Source organism: Manis javanica, chromosome 13 (genome assembly GCF_040802235.1).
Source record: "Manis javanica isolate MJ-LG chromosome 13, MJ_LKY, whole genome shotgun sequence".
NCBI classification, from domain to species: domain Eukaryota; kingdom Metazoa; phylum Chordata; class Mammalia; order Pholidota; family Manidae; genus Manis; species Manis javanica.
This window is the reverse complement of record NC_133168.1, coordinates 98,661,273-98,687,165: the sequence shown is the minus strand read 5'-3', so window position 1 is coordinate 98,687,165 and position 25,893 is coordinate 98,661,273. Positions and strand designations below refer to the sequence as shown.

The following is a 25,893-nucleotide window of genomic DNA, read 5'->3' as shown; positions in this document are numbered from 1 at the left end:
CATTCTACTTTATCTTTTGACCCAAGCTTCCCTCCAGATCTGTAATAAAACTTTGGACAACTGTTCCTTGGCTTGGCTTCTGCCCTGTGCATGCTGCGGGCTGGCAGGGGCTGCATCTTTGGCCCTCAGATGGCCTTGGGCATTCGTAGGTATTTGTGGGTGGGCCGGGGCTTCCATTCCTCAATATTTCTTGACTCTTACATTGTGCTGGGCTCAGCGTGGGGCAGCACTGTAGCAGGGGCCCAGACAGTGGTGATTCCTGCCCTGGGAGTCTGACGGAGATAACCAGGGGCCCAGGGCAATCCTGACTGGGGCTCAGGAGAAAGTAACGCTGGGAAAGAAGGTGTCACCATCACTGACATTTCTTTGGACATTTAAGCCCTGAGAGTGAGGTCACCAAGAGCAGGAAGGGACAAGGACTGAGGCAGGCCTGGGAGGTGGGTCTCACCTGCCTCGTTCCAGTCCATGTCCGCATGCCTAGAACAGCACCTGGCTCTCCCACAGCCCTCAGTAAGGCCCAGGGAGGGAATGGATGAACCAGTGAGTCTTGGTGCTTGGGTGGGGGAGGCACCCAGAGCCAGGGGGGCAGCAAGCCAGTGTCCGTCCTCATCTACTAGTTCCAAGGGCCGTGAGGTATGGTCAGCACGGGGGTGATGTTGTGTGTATGAGTGTGCGTGCACACACCGAGTAGTGTGGGTACGTGTGGGTGTGAGATGGTGTGCAGGGTGCATCCAGGCGTGAAGCTGCGTGTGCATGTGGGTGTGCATGAGTGTGCGTCTGTGTGCATGCATCAGGAGGATGGCTGCCGGGGCCTGCCAGTGTTCAGGATCTGGGGGGCAGCTGAGAGGAACTTTCTGAGGGGTCAGAAGGTCCTGCTTCTCAGACGGGGAATCTCAGCCCTGTGCACTGGATCAATTTTATTTCCTGTATGAAGCACACATGAATATGTGACAAATAGCTCAACAGACTCTGCTAGTGGAAGGCCTCTGGTTGTTTTTTGTAATCAGAAACCCAGAGCTGAGCCATTCTCTCCGGCTCTTTGAGGAAAATGTCGGAAGTATGCCCTGAGGCTAGGGCCCCTGGGCTCAGCAAGACCTGCCACACGTGGTCTCTTTCTCTGAGGCCCCCACTGCTCCCCAAATCCAGCTGTGCTTACGAGGCCTTGATCCTCACCTCCACCACCTTCTCCCCGGTCTCCCAACTCCGAGGCCAGCAGGACTGGTGCTTCCAGGCCAGCCCCTCTTGTCCACAGCCCATGTCTGCCGCAAGCCGGCCTCAGGCTTTGACTCTGCATCTGGCCCGCGGCGGCCCCCGTGTCCCTCTCAGGAATGACGGACTCCTGGCTAGGCAGTGCTCACTGGCTCCATGTCTAGGGCAGGTGGTCTCTGGCCAGATGGGCAGTGGGAGGAAAAGGCCTTCAGGGTATGCAGGGACTGGGCAAGGGCCTCTCTGCGGGCCAAGCTGTCTGATCCAGGGCGGGCGGAGTCCAGGCCACATACTGTGGACCCCTGGCACAGAGCACACTGGGGAGTGGGCGGCACGAAGGAGGCATCCACAACGGTGCTAAGGGGGGCATGATATTCTTCCTGGGGACCCCTGTCTCTTAGACAGTGGGAGTCAGCCGGGACTCACCAGAGGCAGTGTGACTGAGCAGAAGGAACACCAGCCCCAGGCCCTGCCTCCCCTCCCCTAGCCATTCTGACCCGTAGCCTCTCCCACCAGGGCGATGCCAGATCCTGCCAGCAGTGCCCACACTAGGCATAGCAGAACCCCCGAGGGGTAGGAATGGCCGGCGCTCAGGGAGCAGTCGCTAAGTGCCAGGCACGGTGTGGTGTGTGGAGGCACTCTCAGTTCTCAGGCCCCTCCCAGAGAGGTCCCCTAAGAGCCCCAGTCCGTAAGCTGAGTGACCGGCCCACGGCCACAGAGCCATGTGTCAGACACAGGGCCGTTGGAGCCCAGAGCCCTTGCCTTTGGCATGGTCCCGAGCTTCCTCTCCTGAGGTTGGCAGGAGGCAGGAGGCCAGTGTCCTTGAAGCCCCCAGTAGGGCGGCCGACATCCCCAGGAAGACAAGGAGAGATGGGCCTGGCACCCGCCCAGCACATGGCACCCGCCCAGCACATGGCAGGCCGAGATCAGGACACCAGTCAGCGCCTATAGCTCTGCATCCGACAGGACACAGATTCCCAGCACTTCGATGGCTCCTGGCTTCCCAGCCCAAGGGAGTCGCTCTCCCGGCCACTGGTAGCACCAGACAATTAACAGTAGAGCATCTCCGCTTCCTGCCGTCCCAGCAGCCCACTTTGGTTGGTGACATGGGGAAGGTCCGGCATGGAGGCAGGGTTCCCAGGGCAGGCCGCAACTGGGGGCAGGGACCACAGCTGCCAGGAAAGGCCGCCGAAGCAGGGGCTCCTGTACTCCCAAGGTCCCAGCAGGGGCCCAGAGGGACAGGACGCCTTGGCCCCCGGCCCTCCTGAAGACTCAGGGGTGTCAAGTCAAGAGTTGGCCTCCGGTGCCCAGGGACAGCAGTGTAGCTCAGACCCTGGCCATGGTCCTCCTGTCTCCATCCGCCTTCTGGACTCCACAGGCAGGGATCCCAGTGGCTAGCATCTGGAGTGGCCAGTTGGCGTGGCCATCAGCTGAGCTGGGGTGCGTGGGGATGAGGGATAGAGGGATACACTGGCAGGACAGACCAAAGTTGGAAAGCCCGGGCTGAGGAAATGTACCCTGGCGAGCTGCATGCTCAGCTGGCCCCGAACCAGCCAGACAGGGTGGGCACCCCGCCCCGTGCCGACCACAGGTGTCTCCGGTCCCCAGACAGAGCTGTGACCTGGCCCTGCTCTCTGCTGACAAGCTGGCCCACCATGGCGAGCCCCACTCTGAGCCCTGACTCCTCGTCCCAGGAGGCCCTGTCAGCCCCCACCTGCTCCCCCACCTCTGACTCTGAGAACCTCAGCCCCGATGAGCTGGAGCTGCTGGCCAAACTTGAAGAGCAGAACCGGTGAGTTGGGGCCTGGGGGCAAGGAGGGGCCTTGAGGGTGCAGCCTGAGCCCCAAACAGAAGTTCTGGGCTGCCCCCTCACACTCAGAATTGGGCCCGGCTCTGGGCAAAGTAACAGCCCACCAGAGGCTTCACAAGGGATGTCTGCGGTCCTCCTCTGAACCCTGCATGACGGCTCCCCCATTCTGGTGAGGAGACCGAGGTTCCAGGAGGCCCAGTGAATCTGGCCTCAATGACCAAGCCTTTGCTGGAGGGAGGAGGGAGGCTTCTCTGACTCTCCAGAACTGGGCCTCCCCCACTGTAAACATAGATTGACTGTAGCCCAGGCATAGCAAGGCCAACAGATCAGGAGAGGACTGCCATTATGTTACAGTCCCACGCGGAGAGGGTAGAGCACGGCCGGGGGGCCACAGCGGGGAGCACCAGGTCGGTCAGGAGGCAGAGGGAGCCAGGGGAAGCGTGGGGAAAGATCCTTTATTGTTGTTCCTGCAAGAAGGCAGGCTGAGGCAGGGGAGGTGGGCTCTGGGGGCGGGGGCCGCCTAGCTGCCTGGGACCTGGCCTTGGGCCGATGGCGAGGGGAGAGTGGCCCCCAGTAGGACAGCCTGAGAAGAAAAGTGGTTGGTGGGTGGGTTCTGGACTGGCTGGTATGCACCCAAAAGGCGCAGAGGCTGGCCAGTCCCTCACCATTTCCAGGACTCCTTTAGGCCTGGGAGGGGCCGTCCCTCCAAGGTCAGAGAGGCCCCAGATGTCAAAGCATCAGAAACACATGGCTAGCTGGGTACACCTGGCAAGCCCCTCCCCCTCTCTGCTCCTCATCTGTAAAGCGCAGATCTTAACCTGCCCCTTAGGGTTGGTAGGACACTAAATGTGCTAATGCTCATGTGGCTCGGGTGCAGTGCTGGGCTTAGAATGGAGCCGGCCTAACCAGGGGCCCCAGGATAAGGACTGTGGCTCAGACAGGTCAGGGCACTGGCCAAAGTCGCTCAGCAAGTGCCCCGCAGCAGGAACCACTAGAGCCAATCCCTGGCGGCCCGGGGACCCCTGGGGGGATGGGGCCCACCTCCACCGGCCCTTCCTGCCCAGGCTCCTGGAGGCCGACTCCAAGTCCATGCGCTCCATGAACGGCTCCCGGCGGAACAGCGGCTCCTCGCTGGTGTCCAGCTCCTCGGCCTCCTCCAACCTGAGCCACCTGGAGGAGGACACGTGGATCCTGTGGGGCCGGATCGCCAACGAGTGGGAGGAGTGGAGACGCAAGAAGGAGAAGCTGATCAAGGTGGCTGGGGCAGCGGGTGGCCTGCACAGCCGTGGGACCACCAGACTGCGGCACCAGCGGAGGCCAGGGCTCTGAGCAGGGGCCCCGGAGCAGAGTGGAGATGTGCACGCACTCTCGGGGTGCCTGGCCAGGGCGGGAGGGGACAGCATTGAGTGGGGCTGGCGTCTCAGGCGCCCGTTGGTTTCCTGCCCCAGCGCGTTCCAGAACGGAGAGGGGGCGGCTGGCTAAGCAGGGTGGACTCCGTGCTGTGCACTGGGCCCCGGGCCGGGGGTGGGTGAGCCCCGTGTCAGGGCTGGGCCTGGTGGCAGGGCGGCTGCACCGCTGAGTCCAGCGCCGCCTTCTGTCCCTTTCCCGTCCCGGCCAGGAGCTGATCCGCAAGGGCATCCCGCACCACTTCCGGGCCATCGTGTGGCAGCTGCTGTGCAGCGCTACGGACATGCCGGTCAAGAACCAGTACTCAGAGCTGCTCAAGATGTCCTCGCCCTGCGAGAAGCTCATCCGCAGGGACATTGCCCGCACCTACCCTGAGCACGAGTTCTTCAAGGGCCAGGACAGCCTGGGCCAGGAGGTCCTCTTCAATGTCATGAAGGTGAGGCCTGGGGCTGCCGGAGCACTGCCCACGTGGGCACGCCGTGGCCAGGCCTGCCCTGATGCGTGTGTGTTCCTGTGCAGGCGTACTCGCTGGTGGACCGGGAAGTGGGTTACTGCCAGGGCAGCGCCTTCATCGTGGGCCTGCTCCTCATGCAGGTAGGTGGCCTGCAGCCGGACTCGCCACGGGGGCCGGTGCCCTGGCTCTGCCCCACAGTGCTCCCTCCATCCAGTATCCTCATGGGCTGTGGCCTCCCTGCTCATCCACCTGTGGCCTCTGACAGCCGCCAGGCCAAGCCCCAGGCAGTGGGCGCAGTGGGGCTGGAAGGGTGGGTGTCCTGCCCAGCCCTCTCCCAGGGTTGGAGGAGGAGTTCAGGTGGAGGGCTCAGGCCAGCCAGTGTGGTGTTTCCTGGGGCCGGGGGTTTCCTCCAGAGAATCCAGGCTTAGGAAGGAGAACGGGGACAGGGGTGTGTGGGCCAGAGGGCATCCCATCTGTGGGTTCTGGAGGCAGCCAGAGCTGGGGTTCACCCCAGCCCCCCTGTTTCCTGCCAGGAGGCCATAGGCAGGAACCTCAGGCCTGGAGAGGTTTCCCATCAGTGAGCCAGGGGTGACACTATATACAGGGGTTTGTTGTGAGGGTCCAGGCAACCCGGCACAGTCTGTGTCCAGGAAACGTAAATAGAACAGAAACAGCACAGCGCCATGCCCTGGGCGCTTTCCACCCGCCTGTCCCGCAGATGCCCGAGGAGGAGGCCTTCTGTGTGTTCGTGCGGCTGATGCAGGAGTACCGCCTCCGGGAGCTCTTCAAGCCCAGCATGGCCGAGCTGGGGCTCTGCATCTACCAGTTCGAGTACATGTTGCAGGTGAGCAGGCGGAGGCAAGAGCAGGTGGCGAGCCTGCTCCCCTGCAGCCTGCGCCCGGGTGCCGACCCAGGCCCCCGTGGGTCTCTGAGTGACAATTCTGCGAGAAATCACTGCCAGTGGTCCTGCTCAGGAAGGGCCTGTCCTGATGGGCCCATGGGACACTGCCCAAGGGTGCTTCCAGGTACGCTGCGGCGCTGGAAGGAGGAAGTGTTGTCTGCCTGCCCATGCTGATTACCGGAGAGCTGCAGCCGTCTCTGTTTATAAATAGGTGTATAAATAGCAGCCCCTGCAGGGCCCGCCAGCCTGGCAGACAGAGCCTGTGTGCGTGCGTACACACATACACACACACACACACAGGCACACACATACACACACCCCTGCCTGCTCAGGAAGCCTGTCACAAGCACAGGCCCACAGAAGCCCCCAGGCCCACACCTCCCCCAGCCAGCACCTGGGAGCCCCGGGCCCGGGAGGGAGCTCCCAGCAGGCAGGGAGACAGCTGACAGTCTGCTCTCTTGGTAAAGAGCATGTCCAGGGGGTCCTAACAACCTTTTCCAGCCACAGTTTCCCCAGTTTCTGTCACTTTCCAGCAGTCTGAAGTTCAGGCCAGTCAAACGTGTGTCCCCTGAGCTCTGCTGGGCATGAAGCACCACAGGGCTGTGGGGGCACCAGAGACTAGCCAGTCACGAAATACGGGGTGAGCTGCTATGTGCTCACGCCATGCCCCACCCCTGGCTCTCCTGGTGAACTTGGGGAGTGATGTAATGCCCACTGAGCCTCGGAAGCTTTCTCTTGGGGCAATGGTGAGGGTCCCACAAGAAGCTATGCCAGTGCCTGTCCCCCACCATGTACACCCAGCACCCGCTACCAGCTGCTGCCCCCACCGGGTGGTGCCTGGGTTCCCGCCTCATGCTACTCAGGGTGCTTGGATGCTTCAGCCTCACCCAGAAGCAGTGCGGAGGGTGCAGAGGAAGGGAGCTGGGGCTGCCTGGGGCAGGTGGGGAAGGCTCCCTGGAGGTGAGGGTGCAGAGCCCAGCACTTCCAGGATGGAGCCTGTGGGCGCAGGCGGCTGTGCCTCCCAGCCGCCTCAGTGATGGCTTCCCCACCCCCAGGAGCAGCTCCCGGACTTGAACACCCACTTCCGCGCCCAGAGCTTCCACACGTCCATGTATGCCTCATCCTGGTTCCTCACGCTATTCCTGACCACCTTCCCGCTGCCCGTCGCCACCCGTGTCTTCGATATCTTCATGTACGAGGTGAGGACCCTGTACGCCCCTTCCTGGACACCCCACGCTGGAAGCGACTCCCAGCTGGGCCCAGGCCCAGGGAGGGCAGGCCCCAGGGGAGGAGTCAGACAGCTCCGTGGGACACCAGGACCCCGACGCACTGAACCGTGCCCTTTCAGGGCCTGGAGATTGTGTTCCGGGTGGGCCTCACCCTTCTTCAGGTGAACCAGACAGAGCTGATGCAGCTGGACATGGAGGGCATGTCCCAGGTAGGCCGCGGGGACCGGGCTGGGTGGGACTGCCCCCCATCGGGGGCACCTGGGCAAGCCAAGCCCTCCCGAGAGCTGGGGGAGGGCCCAGATGCCAGGGAGGAAGGACTGCTGAGCGTCCTGATTCTTTCCCATTATCCTGGCCCCCAAGGGGTCCCTGGGGGCCCAGCGTGGGCCCTGAGGAGCCCCCGGGCTCTGCCAGACACAGTCCAGGGCCAGCAGCCTGGCAGCAGGGACAGAGGAAGACCTAGGCCAAAGCCAAGCCCTGGGAGGCAACACCACCCTCTCCTGCTCCCGGCTCCGGGTCCCCCAGAGCCTAAGGCGGCGAGTACTAGCCAAACCCCAAGGCCTGGGTGGGGTCTCCCACCCAGCAACTGGGCCAGCGAGGGCCCAGCCTCTCGTCCAGCCGCAGCCAGCCAGCCGCCTTGCCCTGCTTCTCACGGCCGGGTACCCATCTTGCGGGCCCCTGCCCCTCCCAGCACCCTCCAGCTGGCGCTTTGGGAAAGAATGCACAAAGGCCACGGCTGTGTCCACGAACACGGGCATCTATTGTCCGCATCTGCCAGAGGGGACCAGCTGGGCTGGGGAACATGAGCCAGCCTGGCCTCAAGGCGCAGCAACTGCATCCTCCAGCCGCCTGCATTAACCCTTTGCAGGGGCCCCGGGGGCCCTGGGATGGGGGCTGGGGGGGGGGCAGACCACAGAGGTTCCAGCCACCCACATTCCTCAACCTGTTCAGTCTCCTCTCACGGCCGGAGGGCATCCGCGTGCCTCCCCCTTCCTCCCGAGGGTCCCGGTGCTCAGAGCCCACCGCACGCACCCTGGGCCGGCCCTCACCAGCTCCTGCAGCCTGCTCTTCCCCTACAAACCCAAGTCCTGGCTGCCAGCTGCCGCTTCTGCCCCTTCCTGCTTCTCACCCGCATCCGCTGGCTCTGCACACGGTGGCCAGGGTGTCCACAGCGGGCCGGGCCCTGTACCGAGGACATGGCAGGCCTGGCTGACTGGCGGCCGCCCACCCTCCCTCCTGGAGCGCGCAGGCCCCCCTGCAGGGAAGCGGGGCGCAGCCGGGGCCAGGGCGGTGCCTGTGTTCAGGACCCCCATGTGGTGACTGCCGCCGTCCCCACAGTACTTCCAGAGGGTGATTCCGCACCAGTTCGACAGCTGCCCGGACAAGCTGATCCTCAAGGCGTACCAGGTCAAGTACAACCCCAAGAAGATGAAGAGGTCAGTGCCGGCGGGGATGCTGGCGGAAAGGGGGTCCCCGCGGGAGGGGAGCAGCCTCGTCAGCCCCCCCCTCCCTCCGCAGGCTGGAGAAGGAGTACGCGGCCATGAAGAGCAAGGAGATGGAGGAGCAGATCGAGATCAAGGTGAGGCCCCGGGAGGTGCGGCCGGGACGAATGCCCCGGGAAGCGTCCTCCCGCTGTGGGGCAGGCGGCCGCTAGGGGGCGGCCCTGCCCCGCGCTACCCGGCCTCTGCCGCCGAGGGGTCCGCCCTCCGCCCGCCCCAGCCTGTGAGCGACGGCAGCCGGGGGCTGGAGACTCGGCGGTGAGCAAGGCGGCCGGGTCCCGGCCCTTGTGGGGCTCCCTCGTAGTGGGGGTACGGCCACGGAACCAGTAAGTAGAGAGTGTGGACTCCAGGAAGTATTGTGGGTAAAAACGGGCAGGGGAGGGTGCGGGGCTGTCCAGGGAGCCGCGCGGGAGGCCCAAGCACGGCAGCCGGGGTGTCAGAACGGGCTGCAGCGGCAGGAAGGCCGCCCTGGATGGTGGGGGCCCCGAGGTGGGGGCGGGACAGGGTCTGCGCCCACCTGTGGTTTCTCCAGCCTCCCCTCCCTCCCCTTCCTTCTGTTTTCATCCTTCTACACATGATTTTAGTTATTCACTCAACAAGCATTGATTGAGCACCTACTGTATGCCAGAGGCACAGCAGAGACCGGTCCAGTGAGGGAGGGGGACAGACATGACAACAGACCCCAGCCTGGCTCTGTCCTCTTCATGGGCACAGTCCCACAGTGGCTGGGGCTGAGCCCCACAGACCAGGGCTTAAGTCCCAGCTCTACCAAGGACCAGTTGTGTGACCCAGGAAGGTGAATTCACTTCTCTGAGCCTCAGTGTCCCCTTCTGCAAAATGGGGGTGACACTTGTTCCAGTTATTATTACTGTTATTACCACTAGCACCACTTTCATCATCATCTCCACCTCTTCAAAGAGACAGAGGCAGAACCTAGATTAGAATCTGGGTCACCTGCCCCCACTACCTAAGGGGGAAAGAGAGCATCGCTGCCCTGGCCCTCTCTGTAGGTCTTCCAGAGTTTTCAAGCATCTCCCTCTCTCAGGAATGGCAGCTTGACTTATGCACCAGTCCAAACATGTGCCCATCTTGCCCACGCACAAGACAAGGGCGTGATCCCGTTGTTTACCACGAGGGCCACTTGTATCTGGGGACACAGCAGATCCTCAGTCCACATGCCAAGCCCAGAAATTTCCCATGAGAGGAGCCTGAGAGCCCCACAGGTTTTCAAGGATTCAGGCAGATGCCTTCCCCCAGGGCCCTGCCCTTTGCTCTTTCACATTTATGCTATTTTAAACATACCTGGGATTTGTTTTAATCAGGTATGGTAAGGTGACAGACACAGAAACAACTGCCTTTGGAAGAAATTTATTATAGTTCCCAAGAGAAGGGGGCACGCCTCACCTTTCGGGGTGCACAGGGAGGCCCAGGGTCAGGCAGAAGGCAGGCAAGACAAAGCATGGGCATGAGTCTTTACTGCACTTTCCACAGGAAGGCAGGGGCCAGGCAGTGTGAGCAAGTGTGAGCGAGTTTAGCACGGGCTGGTTTGAATAATTTCTGCCAGCTCTGAGCTATAGGAGTGGTCCCTAATTATCCTGGGACGTTTAAGATAGGGGAACTCTTGGCTGGGAGTGTGAGAGTCAGATAGGGAGGCGGGTGGGGTGTGGGCTTCGGATGGGCTGGTCTGTGTGTGAGAGGCTGGCAGGCGGTTGTTCACTATCTCTAGGAACTAGCTAGCCCTGGGAGGGTAGACTCCCCAGGAGCAGCAAGGCCACAGGATGTCAAGGCATCGAAAATACAGCACATTTAAAAGAAAAAAAGAAGGCCAATTTGCACACAGCCCCCCGAGTCCTTGTTCACCCCTGTCTTCCATCTGGAGTGAGCAGGAGAGGTGTGCTGTCAGTCGGGTGTATCTGACTCCCCCACCCAAGGCTTTCTGTGCTTAGGCAGTGGTTGGTTGAGGCCAGAGAGGGGAGAGCAATCCAAGGGCCAGATGTCAGGGCTCTGGCTTCCAGATGTGCCAGAGACCTGAGCTGGATACAGCCCTGACTCAGTTTCCCCAACCCATGACATGCGTCGATGACCATCAATCAAGTCTGCTATTCTCTCTGACCGCAGTTGCTTCCTGGGAGTGTCTTGGGTGTTTCCATCCCCTTCTTCTCCCTGGGAGAAACCAGGAACTGGTCTATGTGTGATCCCCAGGGAGGTGGGACCCTCACTACTCTGCTGACCCGAACTATTTATGTACCTACTTCTTAAGGGGACCTCCGCTGGGACTAGGTGCAGGGCATATACAAACCTTACCTGCTTCCCAAAGGGCCATGGGGGGTGCAGAAACACAGATGCCTAACCCGAATCCGTCAGAGCAGGAGGAAAAGCCAGAGCCAGGGAGAGAAGTGCCAGAACCGACCAAGGCCAGGGCGAGTGACAAGTGTCGTGCAGAGCTGGCACTCAGTGGCTCACAGAAATTGAGCTGTCCGCCCAACAGAAGCATGAGTGATCAGCAAGTCCCCCCTCGCCTGGACCCAAATGCCAAGAGCAGTTTGTCGGATAACTGAATTTAACCCGGGAGCTTGAAGCAAAGCCATCAGGGGCGGTGGGGGGGGGACTGTCTTCCCCCCAAAATGAGAGACCTCTGCCCTGTGGTAGGCGCCATATTGGCCCCCGACAGGCCCAAGCGCGGGGTAGAAACAGACTCCCAAGGTGGGTGGGGGTGCTCACTGCCCCCCCCCGACAGAGTGCACATCCATTGAAGCCATCACATTATAAGGTTTGTTTTTTAAAAATAAATCTGGTGAGCCGTTGGGAAGGAATTGGCCCTGTTTTCTGGAATCACTGACCCAGAACATAAGACGCTGGCTGCATCCTGCCTGGAGGTGGCCAGGCCCCCGAGGGGACAGAGGGGACAGACACACACCGTGTGTACATGAGTGGGAGGGAGCTCTGACACCCTCTCCCCCGTCCCCCCACAGAGGCTTCGGACGGAGAACCGGCTCCTGAAACAGCGGATAGAGACCTTGGAGAAGGTGAGGGGCTTGGCACCAGCCTGGATCCCCAGGCCCCAGGCAGCACCCAGCAGCCAGAACCGGCGGGCTGAGGAGCAGGGTGCAGATCCCGCGGGCCCTCCCTGAGCCCCTCCTAGATTTGGGCTGCCGGATAACTGGGGCCCCGGGGAAACGTCCCTTGAGGTTGGTCAGCTGAAAACTCCACAATCCACCTGTGTCCCATGTCCCCCCCCACCCCCAGGCTGCCCGGGTTGGGGAAGGAGGCAGAACTGCTTCCTTGACTGAGGGGCCCCGGAACTGGGCCACGACGCACCCCACCCTGTAATTTGGAAGCCTCACCCTCAAGAGAAAGGAGACTCAGAGCAGCGGGGGGAGTGGCCTTGCCACCGGCACCAGGGTGGGGTGCCACCGCCACGGCCCTGGCCCCGACCTGTTTTGAAAGATGGGGTAAAGGTGGGCCCCATTTCCTTCCCCAACGCCTGGAGGCTGGTTCCGCCTCCCAACTGGAACACACCCTGCGGCCCAGGGCGGCCACCCTGCCGTCACCCTGGATGGCTCCCCCTTGCTCCAGCGTGAGGGCCAGGGCGCTCATCTGGCCGGCCAGTCCCGAGGGGCAGGCCCCTCCCCGCGGCACGCAGACCCCTCCCCAGGACGGAGCTGCTCTGGCTTGGACCTCTGGGTCCTCTCCTGCTGGTTCTCTGGGTCTCCGGGCCCACTCCTCCCACCCCTGCTTCTAGAAGTAGTCCAGCGCATTAGTGACGAGTGGTTCTTGTCTGTCTCCCCCTCTCCTGTCCCCGCGCCTTCTGCTCTGCCTCCTCCCCCTGTCACTCGGACCCCTCGCCGGGTAGGAGAGCGCTGCTCTGGCTGATAGGTTAATCCAGGTACTGTAGCTTTTCGTCTCCCCTTCCCTCCTCCTTCCTGGCCAGGGACACGACACCAGGAGGCACTCCTTCCCCAGCCGCTGCCACAGGGGGCGAGGGGGGCAGGCCTGGCGTTGCGCATGGGGGTGCCTGGGGACCGCTTCACAGGGGAGACAGGCTGCCCTGGGGGGAGGGGAGAGCGTGTGAAAGCAGGGTGCATGTGGGTGCGTCTGGGCTACATGCACATGTACAGAACACCTGTGACCTCCAGGGGACCCTGAGGGTGCATCAGCGACAGGCCCTGGTGTGTGCACTGCGCGCGCGCGCGCGCACACACACACACACACACACACACACACACACACACACACACACTCCCCGCCCTCGTGCCCCTCTCTGCTTCTACCTGCAAGCCTGCCAACTTCTCTTATCTGCTTCTGCTACTGCCTCATCTTGAATGGCTTTATCTGGAAACTTCTGCCTGCCACCCAGTGGCTCTGAGCCTGGGATTGGGGGGCCCAAATTGGGTGTGGTGATAGGATGAGGCTGGGGGGTGCTCTTAGCCCGGGCAGGTGAGGGCCCCGTCGGCCAGAACTGCAGGGGGTGTCCAGGAGCGGTGTATTTCCCCCTCCCAGCCTTGGCCGGGCAGGCCCCCACCCTCACCAGCAGGGAGGGCCAGGCCTCCGCGCTGCCGTCGGCCCTAGATAACCACTGTTTCTCCTCACTCGAGACAGAGGCCAAGAGCCAGGAGCGGGGAGCGGAAGGCGCTTCCCGTCTCCATTTAAGCCCCCAGAGCCTGGGCCCAGGGCGGGTCTGCCCCTCCAGGCTCTTCCCGGTGTCCTGCCCCTGCCTCCCCACCCACGTGCTCAGGCCCGATGAGGCACCCCATCCCAGGCTCTGAGTGCGGGAGGCTCGCCCCTCGCCCTTCAGCTCACCTCCCGCTCTCCGGGCCTCCCCCGAAGGCGGGCCCGAGGCAGGGCCTGGGGTGTGAGCAGAGGGTCACGGCACCCGTCCCCGCTGTGCTCAGGGGCAGGTGACACGGGCGCAGGAGGCCGAGGAGAACTACGTCATCAAGCGGGAGCTGGCGGTGGTACGGCAGCAGTGCAGCTCGGCGGCCGAGGACCTGCAGAGGGCGCAGACCACCATCCGGCAGCTGCAGGAGCGGCAGGTACGAGGCCGGCCCGCGCCCGGCTACCTTCCGGGCTCCTGCGCCAGTTCGCGATAAGCCTTCCCGTTACTTTGGGGGGGCTGCGGCGAAAGCGGGGAGTTGGGGGCCACTCAGAGTGGGTGCAGTTTCGCCCTTAGCCTCAGCACGGGGGCCCCCGGTAACCAGGCTCCCTGCAGGGCTCCCGCCCTCCGCTGAGGCGGCTGTGGTCCCTTGGGGGAGCCCTGGAGTCTCCCAAGGGCCAGCTCTCCAGGAGAGCAGCTGAGATGAGGGACAGGAGAGGGGGCTCCCTCCTCCGGAGCCCCACACTTTACGGTCAGAAGAGGGTCTGGTCTGAGCTGGCGGGGTGGGGGCGCGGGACCAGCCCACGTCTGTCCTGGGTCAGGAACTCAGACCAGTGGTGGGAGGGCCCTGGGGCTGGAGCACGGCGTGTAGTCCGCTGCCCCGGAGGGGGCTCTCAGGCCCCGCCTACCTGCTGGCCTGCGGGCAGTGCCGCCAGCGCTACAACCCCACCGCTGCGGGGGCAGCAGGGCCAACGGGGAAACCAAGGCTGGCTCGTCCCCACCGTCGCTCAGTGCCCCCTTTGGGGTCAGAGGCTTCACCTGCCACCCCGGAGCTCTGGCCATTAGGGTGCAGAGACAGGCGAGGCTGGGAGGCAGGTAGGTGCTGGAGAGGGCGCTTCTGGGGCACGGTCTTCTCTCCAGGACAGGCCGCAGGGGAGGCACAGCCTGGCAGGGCCCCGGGTCGGTGTGGGTCCCAGAGTCCACCTGAGCCAAGGGGGGCCGCCGGTATCCAGGGGCCTACAGGACCCACACGGCCGAGGGCAGTGAGCAGGCCCGGGAGCTGGGTGGGAGGCTGTGAAGGAGGCCCTCATGTGGAAGTGGTGGCAGCCAAGGGGGCCAGGCCACCTCCCAGAGAACCACCAAGATGAGGCCACGGCTCTGGCCCAAGGGACTTCCCTGGCCCACCAGCCAGGCCTCTGTCACGGAGCCAGGCGGCAGCCGTCACCCCTGGAGTCCCCACCTGGGCGCCGTAGGAGCTTCTGGATGCCCTGCAAGAAAGGGGCCCCTGCACACTCCATCCTATTTTGAAATGGGGGGTGGAGAGGAGGGAGGTAGAGAGGGTAAGTGGGGGGCAAGAGCACCCTAGCCTGACCCTGCCTGCACCTCCACCCACATCTGGGCGCTGACCATGCACAGGAGGGGTGCCTCGGAGAGCCCGTCCTCCGCTAGCCACAGTGAGCCTGGGAACCAGTCACTGGCGTCCTTCAGGCAGCCCGAGGCCAGGGGCAGACCCCTTCACCAGGTCCCCTGTGTGGTTTCCCAGCAGAGGCTAAGCACAGAGCACCTGAGCCTCCAAGATGGGGGTCGGCTCCCCTCACCCCCTCTACCCATGCCCTGAGCCCCCCTCGCAGCCCAGGGGTCCCAGGGAGGGCCCAAGGCCTGGGCCCTGGCAGCTAGTAGGAAGGCTGCCTGCCCCCAGGACAACCCGCGCCTCACAGAAGACTTCGTGGCCCACCTGGAGACCGAGCTGGAACAGTCACGGCTGCGGGAGACGGAGACCCTGGGGGCCCTGCGGGAGATGCAGGACAAGGTCCTAGACATGGAGAAGGTATGACTGGGCAGCGGGTGGGCACTAGGGGACTCTGGGAGGCTGCTGGGTGCACTTGGAGAGGGGCATGGCCAGGCCCTAGCCAAGAAGAGGTGGTTGGGGGGCCAGTGGGGCATGGCCTGGAGTCAGACACCCCACCCCTGCCGAGAAGCCCGGGGTGCCTCCCTGGCTCACTTGTCCTCTGCATCTTCCCACATGGCCTCCCCTAGGGTCTGGGCCCTTGGGACATCAGGCCCTTACTTACAGACCCTCCCAAGCCCTGGAGGCACACACACACACGCATGTATGCACAGCTCCTTGAGGTGCACGCCTGCCTCAAGCAGCCAGCCATGTGGTGGCTGTCCTGGGCTCCCTGGACACATGTCCCACCTGTGTGTCTCCCCCAGCGCTGGGTTCCAGGATGGAGAGGGAGGGAAGGCCCCTGCCTGTCAGCGTTGCTCTCCCAGACTCCACTCTCATGGAAAAGGCACCCAGGGGGCTGATCGGGGCCACCTTCTCCCACCTACAGCCCTGAAGGGGCCCCAGGCCTCCTGGGTCTGTCCTCAACTCCTTTCATGCTGACTCAGTATTGACTCAACACCCACAGAGCCTGGGGGAACAGGGAAGTGTCCTGGTCACTAGGACCCCTCACAGACTGGTAGGAGCTCTGCATTATCTGGGGTGCCCACCCAGGTGGGCATCTGGGCCCTAGCCTTGTGTGGGGCTATCTGCCTCACAGTCCTCATCAGCCAGCCCAGCACTGGACAGAAGTGGCACCTGGTAGATCCACGGCCCTCCCTCCAGCTCCCAGAGCCAAGCAAGGACCAGTGAGGACCTTAGGCAGCAAGCTGGACTTCTGTCCAAGAAGCTAGAACACAAATCCCACCCCTGAGCCCTTGGGACGCCCTCAGCCCCTTCAGTGGGGAGGAGCTGCCTGGCCTGGGGTGGGGGGCAGGGACAGGGTGCTGTAATCCGCGGGCTTCTCAGCTCCCCCTGGGACAGGTTCTGGGTCTCGGGTTCTCAGGCGGGTGGGCGGCTGGAACGTTTATGGGGGGGTGGGTGTAGCCTAGGACAGTCCCGTCAGAGCAGGTGCTGGCCTGCTTCTCGTGGTCCTGGGACGGCTCCCAGCTCCTCCTGGGTGCAGAGTGCACCCACTCTCAGCAGGGCTGCCCAAGGTGGCTCTCGGAGGAAATGTGCGCTGGGGTCCCGGTTCTGCAGCCCCTGGGCTCTGATCACTTCTCTTCCTGCAGAGGAACAGCTCGCTGCCCGACGAGAACAACGTGGCGCAGCTGCAGGAGGAACTGAAGGCACTCAAGGTGCGGGAGGGCGAGGCGGTGGCCTCCGCGCGGGAGCTGAAGCTGCAGCTGCAGGAGCTGTCGGACACCTGGCAGGTGACGCGCACGAAGCGGCCGGGCGCGCCCTCCAGGCGGCCCTGCAGCCGGGACTGACCCTGGCCTCTGCCCCCAGGCCCATCTGTCCCGCGGCGGCCGCTGGAAGGAGTCCCCGCGGAAGATGGCACTGGGCGAGCTGCAGGACGAGCTGATGAGCGTGCGTCTGCGCGAGGCCCAGGCGCTGGCCGAGGGCCGCGAGCTGCGGCAGCGCGTGGTGGAGCTGGAGACACAGGTGGCCGCGCGCTGGGGACGGGCACGTGGTATCGCGGGCGGGCCCCTCGGCCGGGCCGTGACCCCGCCCCCGCCCTGCGTGCCCCCTCCCAGGACCACATCCACCGGAACCTGCTGGACCGTGTGGAGGCGGAGCGCGCTGCGCTGCAGGAGAAGCTGCAGTACCTGGCGGCGCAGAACAAGGGGCTGCAGACGCAGCTCAGCGAAAGCCGCCGCAAGCAGGCGGAGGCAGAGTGCAAGGTGCGCGCCCGCCCGCGGCCTGGCTGCGGGGGCCCCGGCCCGCCGCGCGCCTGACCTCCCCTCTCCCTCGCCCGCAGAGCAAGGAGGAAGTGATGGCCGTGCGCCTGAGGGAGGCGGACAGCATGGCGGCGGTGGCCGAGATGCGCCAGCGCATCGCCGAGCTGGAGATCCAGGTGAGCGGCGGGAAGGGCGCGGGCGGCGGGCCCCAGGGCGGGTGCCGCCCTGACCCCGCGCGCCCTGGCCGCCCGCAGAGGGAGGAGGGCCGCATCCAGGGCCAGCTGAACCACTCGGACTCCTCGCAGTACATCCGCGAGCTCAAGGACCAGATCGAGGAGCTGAAGGCCGAGGTGGGCGGCGCGGGCGGGGCGCGGGGGCCTCGGGGAGCCGAGCGGGGGAGGCCGGGGGTCGGACTCCGCCCGCGGGGCGTCCGTGCCCGCCTGCAGCGCCGGTCCCGCCCCAGGTGCGGCTGCTGAAGGGTCCGCCGCCCTTCGAGGACCCGCTGGCCTTCGACGGGCTCAGCCTGGCGCGGCACCTGGACGAAGACTCGCTGCCATCGTCCGACGAGGAGCTGCTGGGCGTGGGCGTGGGCGCGGCGCTGCAGGACGCACTCTACCCGCTGTCCCCGCGCGACGCGCGCTTCTTCCGCCATCTGGAGCGGCCGGCCAAGGACAGCGAGGGCAGCTCCGACAGCGACGCCGACGAGCTGGCTGCACCCTATAGTCAGGGCCTGGACAACTGAGGCCGTGCCCGCGCCCGGAGCCAGGGGCCGCTGCCTGTGCGTCCACGGGCTGCTGGACTGCAGAAACTGACGCCCACCCGAGGGCCCAGCGCAGCGGGGTGAGAGGGTAGGGCCGGAGGCTGAGGATCACAGGGTCCCGGCAGGCCGCCCCTCCCCAGCAGTGTTCACACGTCTTGGTTCGGACCCCTCCGGGCCCAGTTACCTGGGGGGGGGTGCCCCTCTTAGCAGCCAGGGCAGGGGACACCCCAGAGGTCCCGGGACTGGATGAGCAGGAAGCTCCCTCCTTCCAGCAGTTCTGGGACAAGGGCGGCCAGGCCCGTAAGGGCCTAGGAGGCAGAGGAGGCCTGAGGAAGAAGGGCAGCTCCAAGCTGGGCTGTACCTCCCACCATGCTCCTGGGGACCCTGGCCGCAGGGGACACACGGCCAGGCTGGGCTTTCCTGCCTGGTGCAGGCATTGTGGCCCCTGCAGCAGAAACCAAAGCCCCCCTACTGTGTGCAAGGCACCAGGGTGTGCGCGGCTGGTGGGAAGCAGCCCAGGCCAGGGCAGCGACTGTCTCTGCTTCTGGGGCCCAGAGCAGCTGCGAGGAAGTGAAGACATCCCCTCTCCCCAGCGCCCCACATCTTCCTCTGTGAGATGCCCCCGTCGCACCGTCTTGGCCAGCGATGGAAGGGCTCCCTGACCCAGGCTAGCCTCTCTGCAGGGGCCCTCAGCCCCCGCTCCCCTTCCTGTGCCCCTAGCCTCGCTCTCCAGCCAGGGTCAGGGCCAAGCCCAGGGAAGGAGGCTCCCCCAGGGAGCTGCCTGCCCTCGCCTGCCCCTGCTGGCCCTGGGGCCTCTATGGAGTCAGAGCTGAGAACGGTGCCAAAGTCCAGCGATGTCCCCAAACCCCCACCCCCACCCCCGCCTCGTGACCCCCGGGGCTGACCCCTGGTGCTCCTGAAGCCTCGAGCAGCAGCGCCACAAGCAGTCTCCATGGCGCCCCCTGGGGTGGGGACCCATGCTCAGCCCCCCTTCCTGGTCACCCACTCCTCAGTGTTACAATGTCTGGAGACCAGAGTGGGCATCTTGGGGCTCTCCTATGTGCTCCCACACTGCCCACCACCATTTTGCACACTGCCTGTTCACACTCCACATGTTGCCCAGGTGGGAAAGACGGAAAATAAAGTGTATTTACACAGTCACAGATAAGGGACACTGAGTGTGGAGTGCCTGGAGGAACTGCAAGCAGACCGGGTCCCCAGCCCCTTTCCTGCAAAGCCAGTGGGCTGTCCTCGCCCTTGGGAGCCTCCTTCCATCTAAGAGAATCAGGGGCAAAGGTCACAGCAGGCCAGCTAGGGTGCTGAGAGGCTGCCCGGGATGGAGGCAGCATGGAGAGGAAAGCAGGACATTCACTGAGGGGTGGGAGCAAGTGTGGGGGCTGGGGGGGGAGCACGTCAAAGAGGACCCCAGAGGTCAGGATGCCAGACGGATCCTTCCAGCATGCATTTGCAGAAGGGTGGCTCTGGAGATGGGTGGGGAGGAGTGGGTTGGGGGCATGATTCCCACTGGGGTGACTCAGCTTGGGCTTCCCCTGAGAGACAATGGGGAGTGTGAGGTCTTGGAGCTTCAGGAAGGTGCAGGATCTGGTTGTATTCATTCAGCACACGTTCACTGAAGCCTTCAGGGTGCTCTTCTTCCGTGCCTGGTTCTGAGGGACTCCCAGTGCAGCAGAGACAGACGTGGGGTGGGGGTCGGGGCTGAGCCTACGCGCTAGCGTGTGAAGTGTTGGGGGATCAGGGAAAGCTTCCTGTAAGAGGCTAAGGTGTTGGAGCCGGATCCAAGGGCAAAAGCATAAAGCCAGATGAGGCAGGGACCAGCAGGGGACACATGATGTCCTGTGATGAGGAACAGGAGAGAGTGGACATGGCCATACCAGGAACTGACTTCTCTGCTCTGGAGCCACAGTTTGTGCTTTGAACTGAGGGCACCGGGGAGCCAGGGAGAGCTTAGGTAAGGGGACCACAGTTGGGGGGTCAGTGATGCCAGGGCAGAGTCCAAACTAAGCTGGGCGGTGGGAGCAATGAGTGGAGGCTTCCCTGGGGGAAGGAGGCCCAGAGGCAGCGTCCTTTGTGGGGTTCCCCCATGGAGCTTGCTTCCTGCACACACCGGCTCCCAGGGTGGCAGTGGCAGGGCCCCAGTGGGACAGAGCCAATTGTCTCCTGTGACCCCAGGCTGGGAGGTGGCCATATCTTGGGTGGGGACAGGCAGGACTTGGTGATCTGTGTCTGACAGAAACCTGGCTAGAGTGGACTTCGGGGACTGGGTCTGGGGGCAGAAACAGGGCTACGGGCCTAACACGGGGTCATACCCTGTCCTTTCACCTGCCCTGGGGGCTGTGGTCCCCACTGGCCTCTATCATTCTTGCTATGAAGCAGAAGACCCTTAAGGCAGAAAGGGCTAGAGGATGTTTCCTGTAGGGGAACTTGGGATAAAGGGCCTGGGCTGGGCTTGGGCAAAGGGGGTCCATGGTCAAGGTAACTGGGCCTTGGAAGGAAGGGCAAGGAATTCAGATGGGGAGATATATGGGGACAGAGGATGACTGTGAAGACCTTCACTGTGAGCCACAGGCGAGGACGCCTGCCTGAGGGGCTTGCAGAGGACATGCTAAGTTGGGAGAAAAGGTGAGGCCCATGGATTGGCAGGCAGAAAGGGGCACGGAGAGGACACCTGGTGAGGAGGGGCAATGGGCAGACTACCTGGTCTCCCACCCAGCCTTAGGCGAGGCTACTTCCCCAAAGACCCCACACGGCACAGTCAGCCCCCTAGGGACACGAAATCCTTGGCGGGGCCCTAGGCCCTATACTGGGTCCTCCTGACGAATCTCGGGCCCTGCTACAGGCCTGCCTTCTGCACTGGAGCCTCCTCCGTGAGCAGAGCGCAGTGCACCCAGAGTTGGGAGGGTGCAAGGTGGGTACGAAGTCGCCCTCTTTCGGGCTACCCCTCCCTCCCAAACGCACCCCAGGGTGGCGAAGGTAAGGGGGTTGTGCATTGTGAAGAGGGGCCTCAGGAAAGGCCCCAGACTTGCCCGACCTGAGCCAGCCCTTCCCACGTGTCTACCCCCAAGGGACGCCGGCTCCCCTGACGGACTGTAGAGTGAGTTTTGGTCTTTTGTCCACACACTGGCTCAACATCTCGGTCGTGCGGCTCCACCTGGCCCAACGTCAGACGGGAAAAGGCCCGCGTCCACGCACGTGGGGGCGCGGCGCTGGACGGGTCGCACCGCTGCCCGGTCTCGCGTGCCGTCTTATCCTCCGTACAGGAGCCGCTGCTGCCCAGTGTGCGCAAGGCCTTCAGCCGGGCTACAATCTACTCGCGCACAGCCGCCAGCACCGCCTCCGGCCCGGCCCCAGCGGCTACCGCAAAGGTGCCCAGGCTACAACTTCCAGGCTTTATTGCAAACTCTGAGCTGCGCGCGGCTGACAACACAGGACATGGGGCGGGGCACAGGCCGATGAGGGCGGGGCTCCAGGGAAGGGAGGGAGTCCTAGGCCAAAGGGGCGGGGCTCGAAGTCAGAACCTTGGCCGTAGGCGGGTGGGTCGGGAGCCTCGGCCACAATTCTAGGGCTCTAGGGGGCTGAGACCGACCCACAGACCAGGACTCTGGCGGAGGAGGGTAGGGGATCTAAGACAGGCGTTATCGGAGGGGCGAATCTTAAAGCTGGGGCGGGGTGAGTGAGTGGGCCCACGGTCTGGCTCAGTGGAAGGTCTCCACCTCCACCACGGTCCAGTCACCCTGTGGGGAAGCCACGTCGTCCGGGGAGAAGCTGGTGACCGAGGTGATGCTGGCGCGGGACTCGTCCAGGGGAGACAACAGTTCGGCCCAGCGGCCCAGTTCAGCATCGCTGAGCGCAGTCCGGGCACCGCCCCCGACGCCACCGGCCCCCGAGCCCCCAGGGTCCCCACCGACGTCGCCGCCCGCGGCACCTTCGGCTGCCGCGAGCAGCAGCGTCCGGCTCAGCAGGTGCTGCACGACGCTCGCCTGCAGCGCCCCCAGCGGCAGCTCGCCCAGGCGCGCCGGCTTTGCGCCCCGCGGGACCACCCCCGCCGCTGCCGCCGCCGCCGCCGCCTTCCCACCGCCCGCGCCAGACCCAGGCCCAGGATCCAGCACGCCGGAGGCGGCAGGCGCCGACTCGGGCCCTTCGGCCTCGTAGATAGTACACAGGCCCTCGGCGGAGCCCGACCCGGCAGCGGGAGACCAGGGAAGCGGCGCCCCTGCAGGGAGAAGGGCCACGCTGTGCCCGAGTGGGAGCCCCGCCGCCGCAGGCCCGCGCCCTGCCCCGCCCCTCCACGACCACGCCCCCGAGCGGAGAGGCTTCGCCTCCGACCCCTCCCCAGCCCTCCCGGCCCCGGTCTCAGGACCCACTGCCCCCGAGGAGCACCTCGCCCGCAGCCCTGCTTCCTGCACTCCCGCCTCACCCCCTCGGCTCGGCGGCATGGAGGGCTGCTCACCTGGGGTGCCACGAACGGCCAGCGGCGGCGCGGGGCTGCGGCTCCAGGAGGCCGGATGGCAGGCAGCAAGCTCGGCGTCGGCGGGCGGGGAGCCCGCAGCACCGCCCTCCGGCCCGCTGTCGTAGCCGCGCAGCTCCTCCGGCGTGCTCGTGGCGCTGCTGCTGTGGCCCGCTAGGTCCGGGCCGCTCAGCGTGCTGGATGGGCTGCGCGACGGCGGCGGCGGAGCCGGGGCCAGCGCCAGGGTCAGCCGCGGGCCCGAGACCGGGGCATCGGGACCTGGGGTCGGGGGACGGCGTGGGGCGTGCAGAGGGGGTGAGGCCAGCGGAGAGGGGGATGCCTGCAAAGGGAGCGCGGCCAGGGAAGGTGGGGCCTGCGAAGGGAGCGTGGTCAGGGGGAGCGGAGGGACCTGCAGCGTCGGGGAGGCAGGGGGAGAGGAAGGGGCCTGCGGAGGAGGCGTGGCCAGGGGCTGCGGAGGGACCTCCAGAGTGGAGGAAGCAGGGGGAGAGGGAGGTGGGGCCTGCGGAGGGAGTGTGGCCATAGGGGAGAGAGGGACCTGCAGAGGGGTTGAGGCAGGGAGGGAGGGCGTGGCCTGATGAGGGGGCGTGGCCAAGCGAAAGGGAGGGACGTGCATAGGGGGAGAAGGAGGGGTCTGTAGAGGAGGCGAGGTCATGGGGAGGGGAGAGACCTGCAGAGGGGGTGAGGCAGGGGGAGAGGGAGGGGACTGCACAGAGGGCAAGGCCAGGCAATGTGGACCCTCAGGAGGGGATGCGGCCATGGAGGAGGGAGGGACCTGAAGAGGGGGCAAGGCCAAACACGGTGGGGCTGGGTAAGGGGGCGTGTCCAGGGTAAGAGGAGAAGGAGGAGCCTGCAGAGGGGCCTCGGCTGAAGACGGAATGGCCTGCAGAGGTGTTGGGGTCTGTGTAGGGGGCAGAGTCTGGGGAGAGGGCAGGGCTGGAAGAGGTGTGGTCAGAGGAGACGGTGTCTGTGAGTGAGGCATGGCCAGAGGCGGGATTTGTAGAGGGGGCGTGGCAAGGGGAGAGGGAGGAGCCTGCAGAGACAGCGAGGGCAAGACCGACGTAGAGCACAGGGGACCCTGCGGAGAGAGGCTGGTCAGAGAGGCTTGCGAAGGGAATGTGGCCAGAGGAGGGTCCTGCGTTGGAGGCGTGGCCAGTGCACAGGGCGGAGTCTGAAGAGGGGGCGGAGACAGGACAGGACTATCCCGCTGAGGAGGCGTGGTTAAAGCGGAAAAGGACGGCGGAGTGGGTGTGGTCAAGGGAGAACGCGGTGTCGGAAGAGGGGGCAAAACAGAAGAGTGGGTGGGGGTCATACTTTGCGGAGGGGGCGCCACTGATGGAGAGAATGGAACCAGAAAAGTGGCCGAAGGAGAGGCGGGCAAGTCCGGAAAGGAGGCACCCTGATGTGTGGGTGGAGCCTGAAGAGGGGGTGTGGCTGGAGGGGAGGGGAGGGTCTGAAGAGAGAATGTAGCTGAGGGAGGAGGGGCTAGTATAAAGGGCGTGGCCAAAGGGCAGGGTAGTGTCGAGGGGGGCGTGGTCGGAGGCGAGGGCGGGAGCGTGTCTGGCAGGCCAGTGGCTGTGGTGAGGGGAGGTGGTGCCGGCTGTGCGGGCAAACCTGGCGGAGGGGGTATGGTCGAAGGAGTAGAGGGTCGAGGCCCGGGGACTGAGCTCCTCCTTGGGGGCGTGGCCTGTGGGGGGCGCAGAACCTGCTGCCCTTTCGACTTGGACTGCGAAGAATGCCCCGGAACGCGGGGTGTTCCTGCGAGCGAGGCCCCAGAGCGGGCTGGAGAGGACAGAGGAGTGGCGCTGGAGGCCGGGGGGCGCGAAGCTGGCCTCTGGAGGCCCCCGCCGGCGCTGGGTCGCCTTCTGGCGGCGGCGCTCGGCTCCACTGTGCTGCGCTCCGGGGCGCTGCCCACTGATTTCTTGGGGGCCTCGTTCGGAGGCCGCGGCCGAGCACTCGGGGCTGCTCGGGGGAGACCCACCTCAGCGCCCGCAGCCCGGGACCGACGGGAGATGGCCGGGGAAGAGGTGCCTGGAGGGGGCCCCGGTAAGTCTGGGGACAAAGCAGAAGGCCGAACGGTCACCGATCTTTCCCGGCTGATGCCTCTCACTGCCCAGGAACCCCGCTCCTCCCCAGGCCGCCTACCTCTCCGTGCCGCGGCGCTCAGGGCGCTCCTTCTGGGCGCTTCTGGGGCTTTTCCTCTGGCCGCAGCATCCTCAGCTTGGGGCCGGAGCCCCTTCTGCCCAAGAGGGCCTCCCCTGGGGACAGGAGGGAACGCGCTCAGGGCAGAGCTCCCGCCCCTGCTTCCTCTCCCAAGTTTACATTATCCCGTCTGTGAAATGAGGCATATGGGCTCCTGCGGGCCATTAATGGCTTTCCACTGGCGCCCACTGACGTGCAACGGCTCCCACGCCCCAATTCAAGTGCAGAATTAAAAGGTTCCAGATAGTGACACTAACCCTTGGCTAAGGGACTAGGGGAGAGGAGGCGTGTTACCTGGCGGTGCCGCTGGAACGCCCCGGGCTAGAGACAGAGGCCGGGCTGGGGGTCTTGGCAGGGGGCCGCTCCCCTCTCCCAGCCACCGGGGGCCTGGAGGCTGCGGGTAGAAGACGAGTCAAGACCATGCCAGGAGACGGGCGGGAAACTGGGGCCTCAGAAAGAAAGGGGGTAGGAAAGTGGCGTCCGAATCGGGGAAAGGGGCCGGTACCCGGGCTCCGGGGGCCGGTCCCGGCGCTCCGCGTTGGTCCCACCCGGGAAGCAGTCTCTGGGACGACGGCTGCCCGGACGCCCCCAGCTCGCTCAGCCAGGGGCCCTCGCCCCGCAGCTCCCGCGGCTCCCAGAACTCGGAGGGCCGCGCTGGTTACTGGGGGAGGGGGTCGGGGGGACCCTGGGGGTCTGGGGGTCGGAAGGCCAGGAGGGCGAGAAGCCGGCGTCCGCGCGGTGGCCCCAGCCCTGGCCTTGTCCCTCTTGTCCATGCCGCACCTGCCGGGGAGGCAGAGATCAGCATCAGACCGCTGCTCTGACCGCAGGAGCCCGAGCCCTGGCACCCCACTGGCACTTCCCCAGCGTCGCCACCCATGGGCATCCAAGCCCCAGCCCGGATCCACTTCCCTCCCCCCTCAGCCACCCACCTGCTCACCAGCTCAGCTGCTCAGGGCTGTTGTCCCCAGGTCCCACCCCCGCGGTCCTCCCCCAAAGTGGAGAGGCCCTGCCCGCCGCAGCCCACCGCCTCTGCTCCCTTTCAGGGCCCGAGATCCACGCCCCTACCCCTCGGCCCCTCCGAGACCCAGGCCACCAGACTCGAGAAAGGGGTATGATGCCACAGGCTCCAGATGGAGGACCGGACGCTCACGGCCGGGTCCCGTTGCCAGCCTCCAGCGCGCTCCCCGGGCCTCCCCGCGGGATGCAGGCACCTGCCTGGAGGAGTAGAGGCCCCGCTGCCCGCGAACAGGCTCGGGGAGACAAAGAGCCGCGTCCCGGGCGCGTCCCCGCCCCCCGCCGAACCCGGGTCCAGGCCGCCGCCTCCACCTGCTCGCGCCGCGCTCACCTCGGGCTCCAGCCGCCCGCCGCTCTGCTCCGGTCTTCTGGGGTGGGGCTGGGAGGCCGCGGGCGCCGGGCGGGCGAGGGGAGGGGGCGGCGGGCTGCAAGCGGGGAGCCGCGGGCGCGTG

General features: G+C 65.2%; 2 protein-coding genes across 7 annotated transcripts in view; one reads left to right on the top strand and one right to left on the bottom strand.

Annotated features, from left to right (window-relative positions):
* EVI5L (ecotropic viral integration site 5 like) overlaps nt 1-18,910 on the top strand; it is a 26,034-nt gene extending 7,124 nt beyond the window's left edge. Inside the window, exons 2-20 of one of the 4 annotated variants that reach the window (XM_037018235.2) lie at nt 2,798-2,998; nt 4,081-4,270; nt 4,635-4,859; nt 4,943-5,017; nt 5,596-5,721; nt 6,834-6,977; nt 7,127-7,216; nt 8,343-8,440; nt 8,523-8,583; nt 11,476-11,529; nt 12,357-12,389; nt 13,396-13,536; nt 15,016-15,144; nt 16,374-16,514; nt 16,591-16,746; nt 16,839-16,985; nt 17,063-17,158; nt 17,237-17,332; nt 17,446-18,910. In XM_037018235.2, the coding sequence (XP_036874130.1) occupies nt 2,862-2,998; nt 4,081-4,270; nt 4,635-4,859; nt 4,943-5,017; nt 5,596-5,721; nt 6,834-6,977; nt 7,127-7,216; nt 8,343-8,440; nt 8,523-8,583; nt 11,476-11,529; nt 12,357-12,389; nt 13,396-13,536; nt 15,016-15,144; nt 16,374-16,514; nt 16,591-16,746; nt 16,839-16,985; nt 17,063-17,158; nt 17,237-17,332; nt 17,446-17,724 (2,418 nt within the window). In that variant the 5' untranslated portion in view covers nt 2,798-2,861 and the 3' untranslated portion in view covers nt 17,725-18,910. The remainder of the gene's footprint in view (nt 1-2,797; nt 2,999-4,080; nt 4,271-4,634; nt 4,860-4,942; nt 5,018-5,595; nt 5,722-6,833; nt 6,978-7,126; nt 7,217-8,342; nt 8,441-8,522; nt 8,584-11,475; nt 11,530-12,356; nt 12,390-13,395; nt 13,537-15,015; nt 15,145-16,373; nt 16,515-16,590; nt 16,747-16,838; nt 16,986-17,062; nt 17,159-17,236; nt 17,333-17,445) is intronic. The other 3 variants (XM_037018233.2, XM_037018236.2, XM_037018234.2) reach the window with 3 other exon arrangements.
* On the bottom strand, nt 5,729-25,893 carry PRR36 (proline rich 36). 3 transcript variants are annotated; one of them, XM_037018232.2, is made up of 6 exons: nt 25,493-25,623; nt 24,933-25,207; nt 24,722-24,821; nt 24,371-24,483; nt 22,211-24,277; nt 5,729-5,975 (listed from the first exon to the last, which is right to left on the bottom strand). In XM_037018232.2, the coding sequence occupies exons 2-6, from the start codon at nt 25,198-25,200 to the stop codon at nt 5,953-5,955; spliced, it is 2,571 nt and encodes an 856-aa protein (XP_036874127.2). In that variant the 5' UTR covers nt 25,201-25,207; nt 25,493-25,623; the 3' UTR covers nt 5,729-5,952. The 3 variants fall into 3 exon arrangements, with proteins under 3 accessions (XP_036874127.2, XP_036874126.2, XP_036874123.2); XM_037018231.2 differs by lacking the exons at nt 5,729-5,975; nt 25,493-25,623 and adding exons at nt 21,136-21,973; nt 25,773-25,893; XM_037018228.2 differs by lacking the exon at nt 5,729-5,975 and adding an exon at nt 21,136-21,973.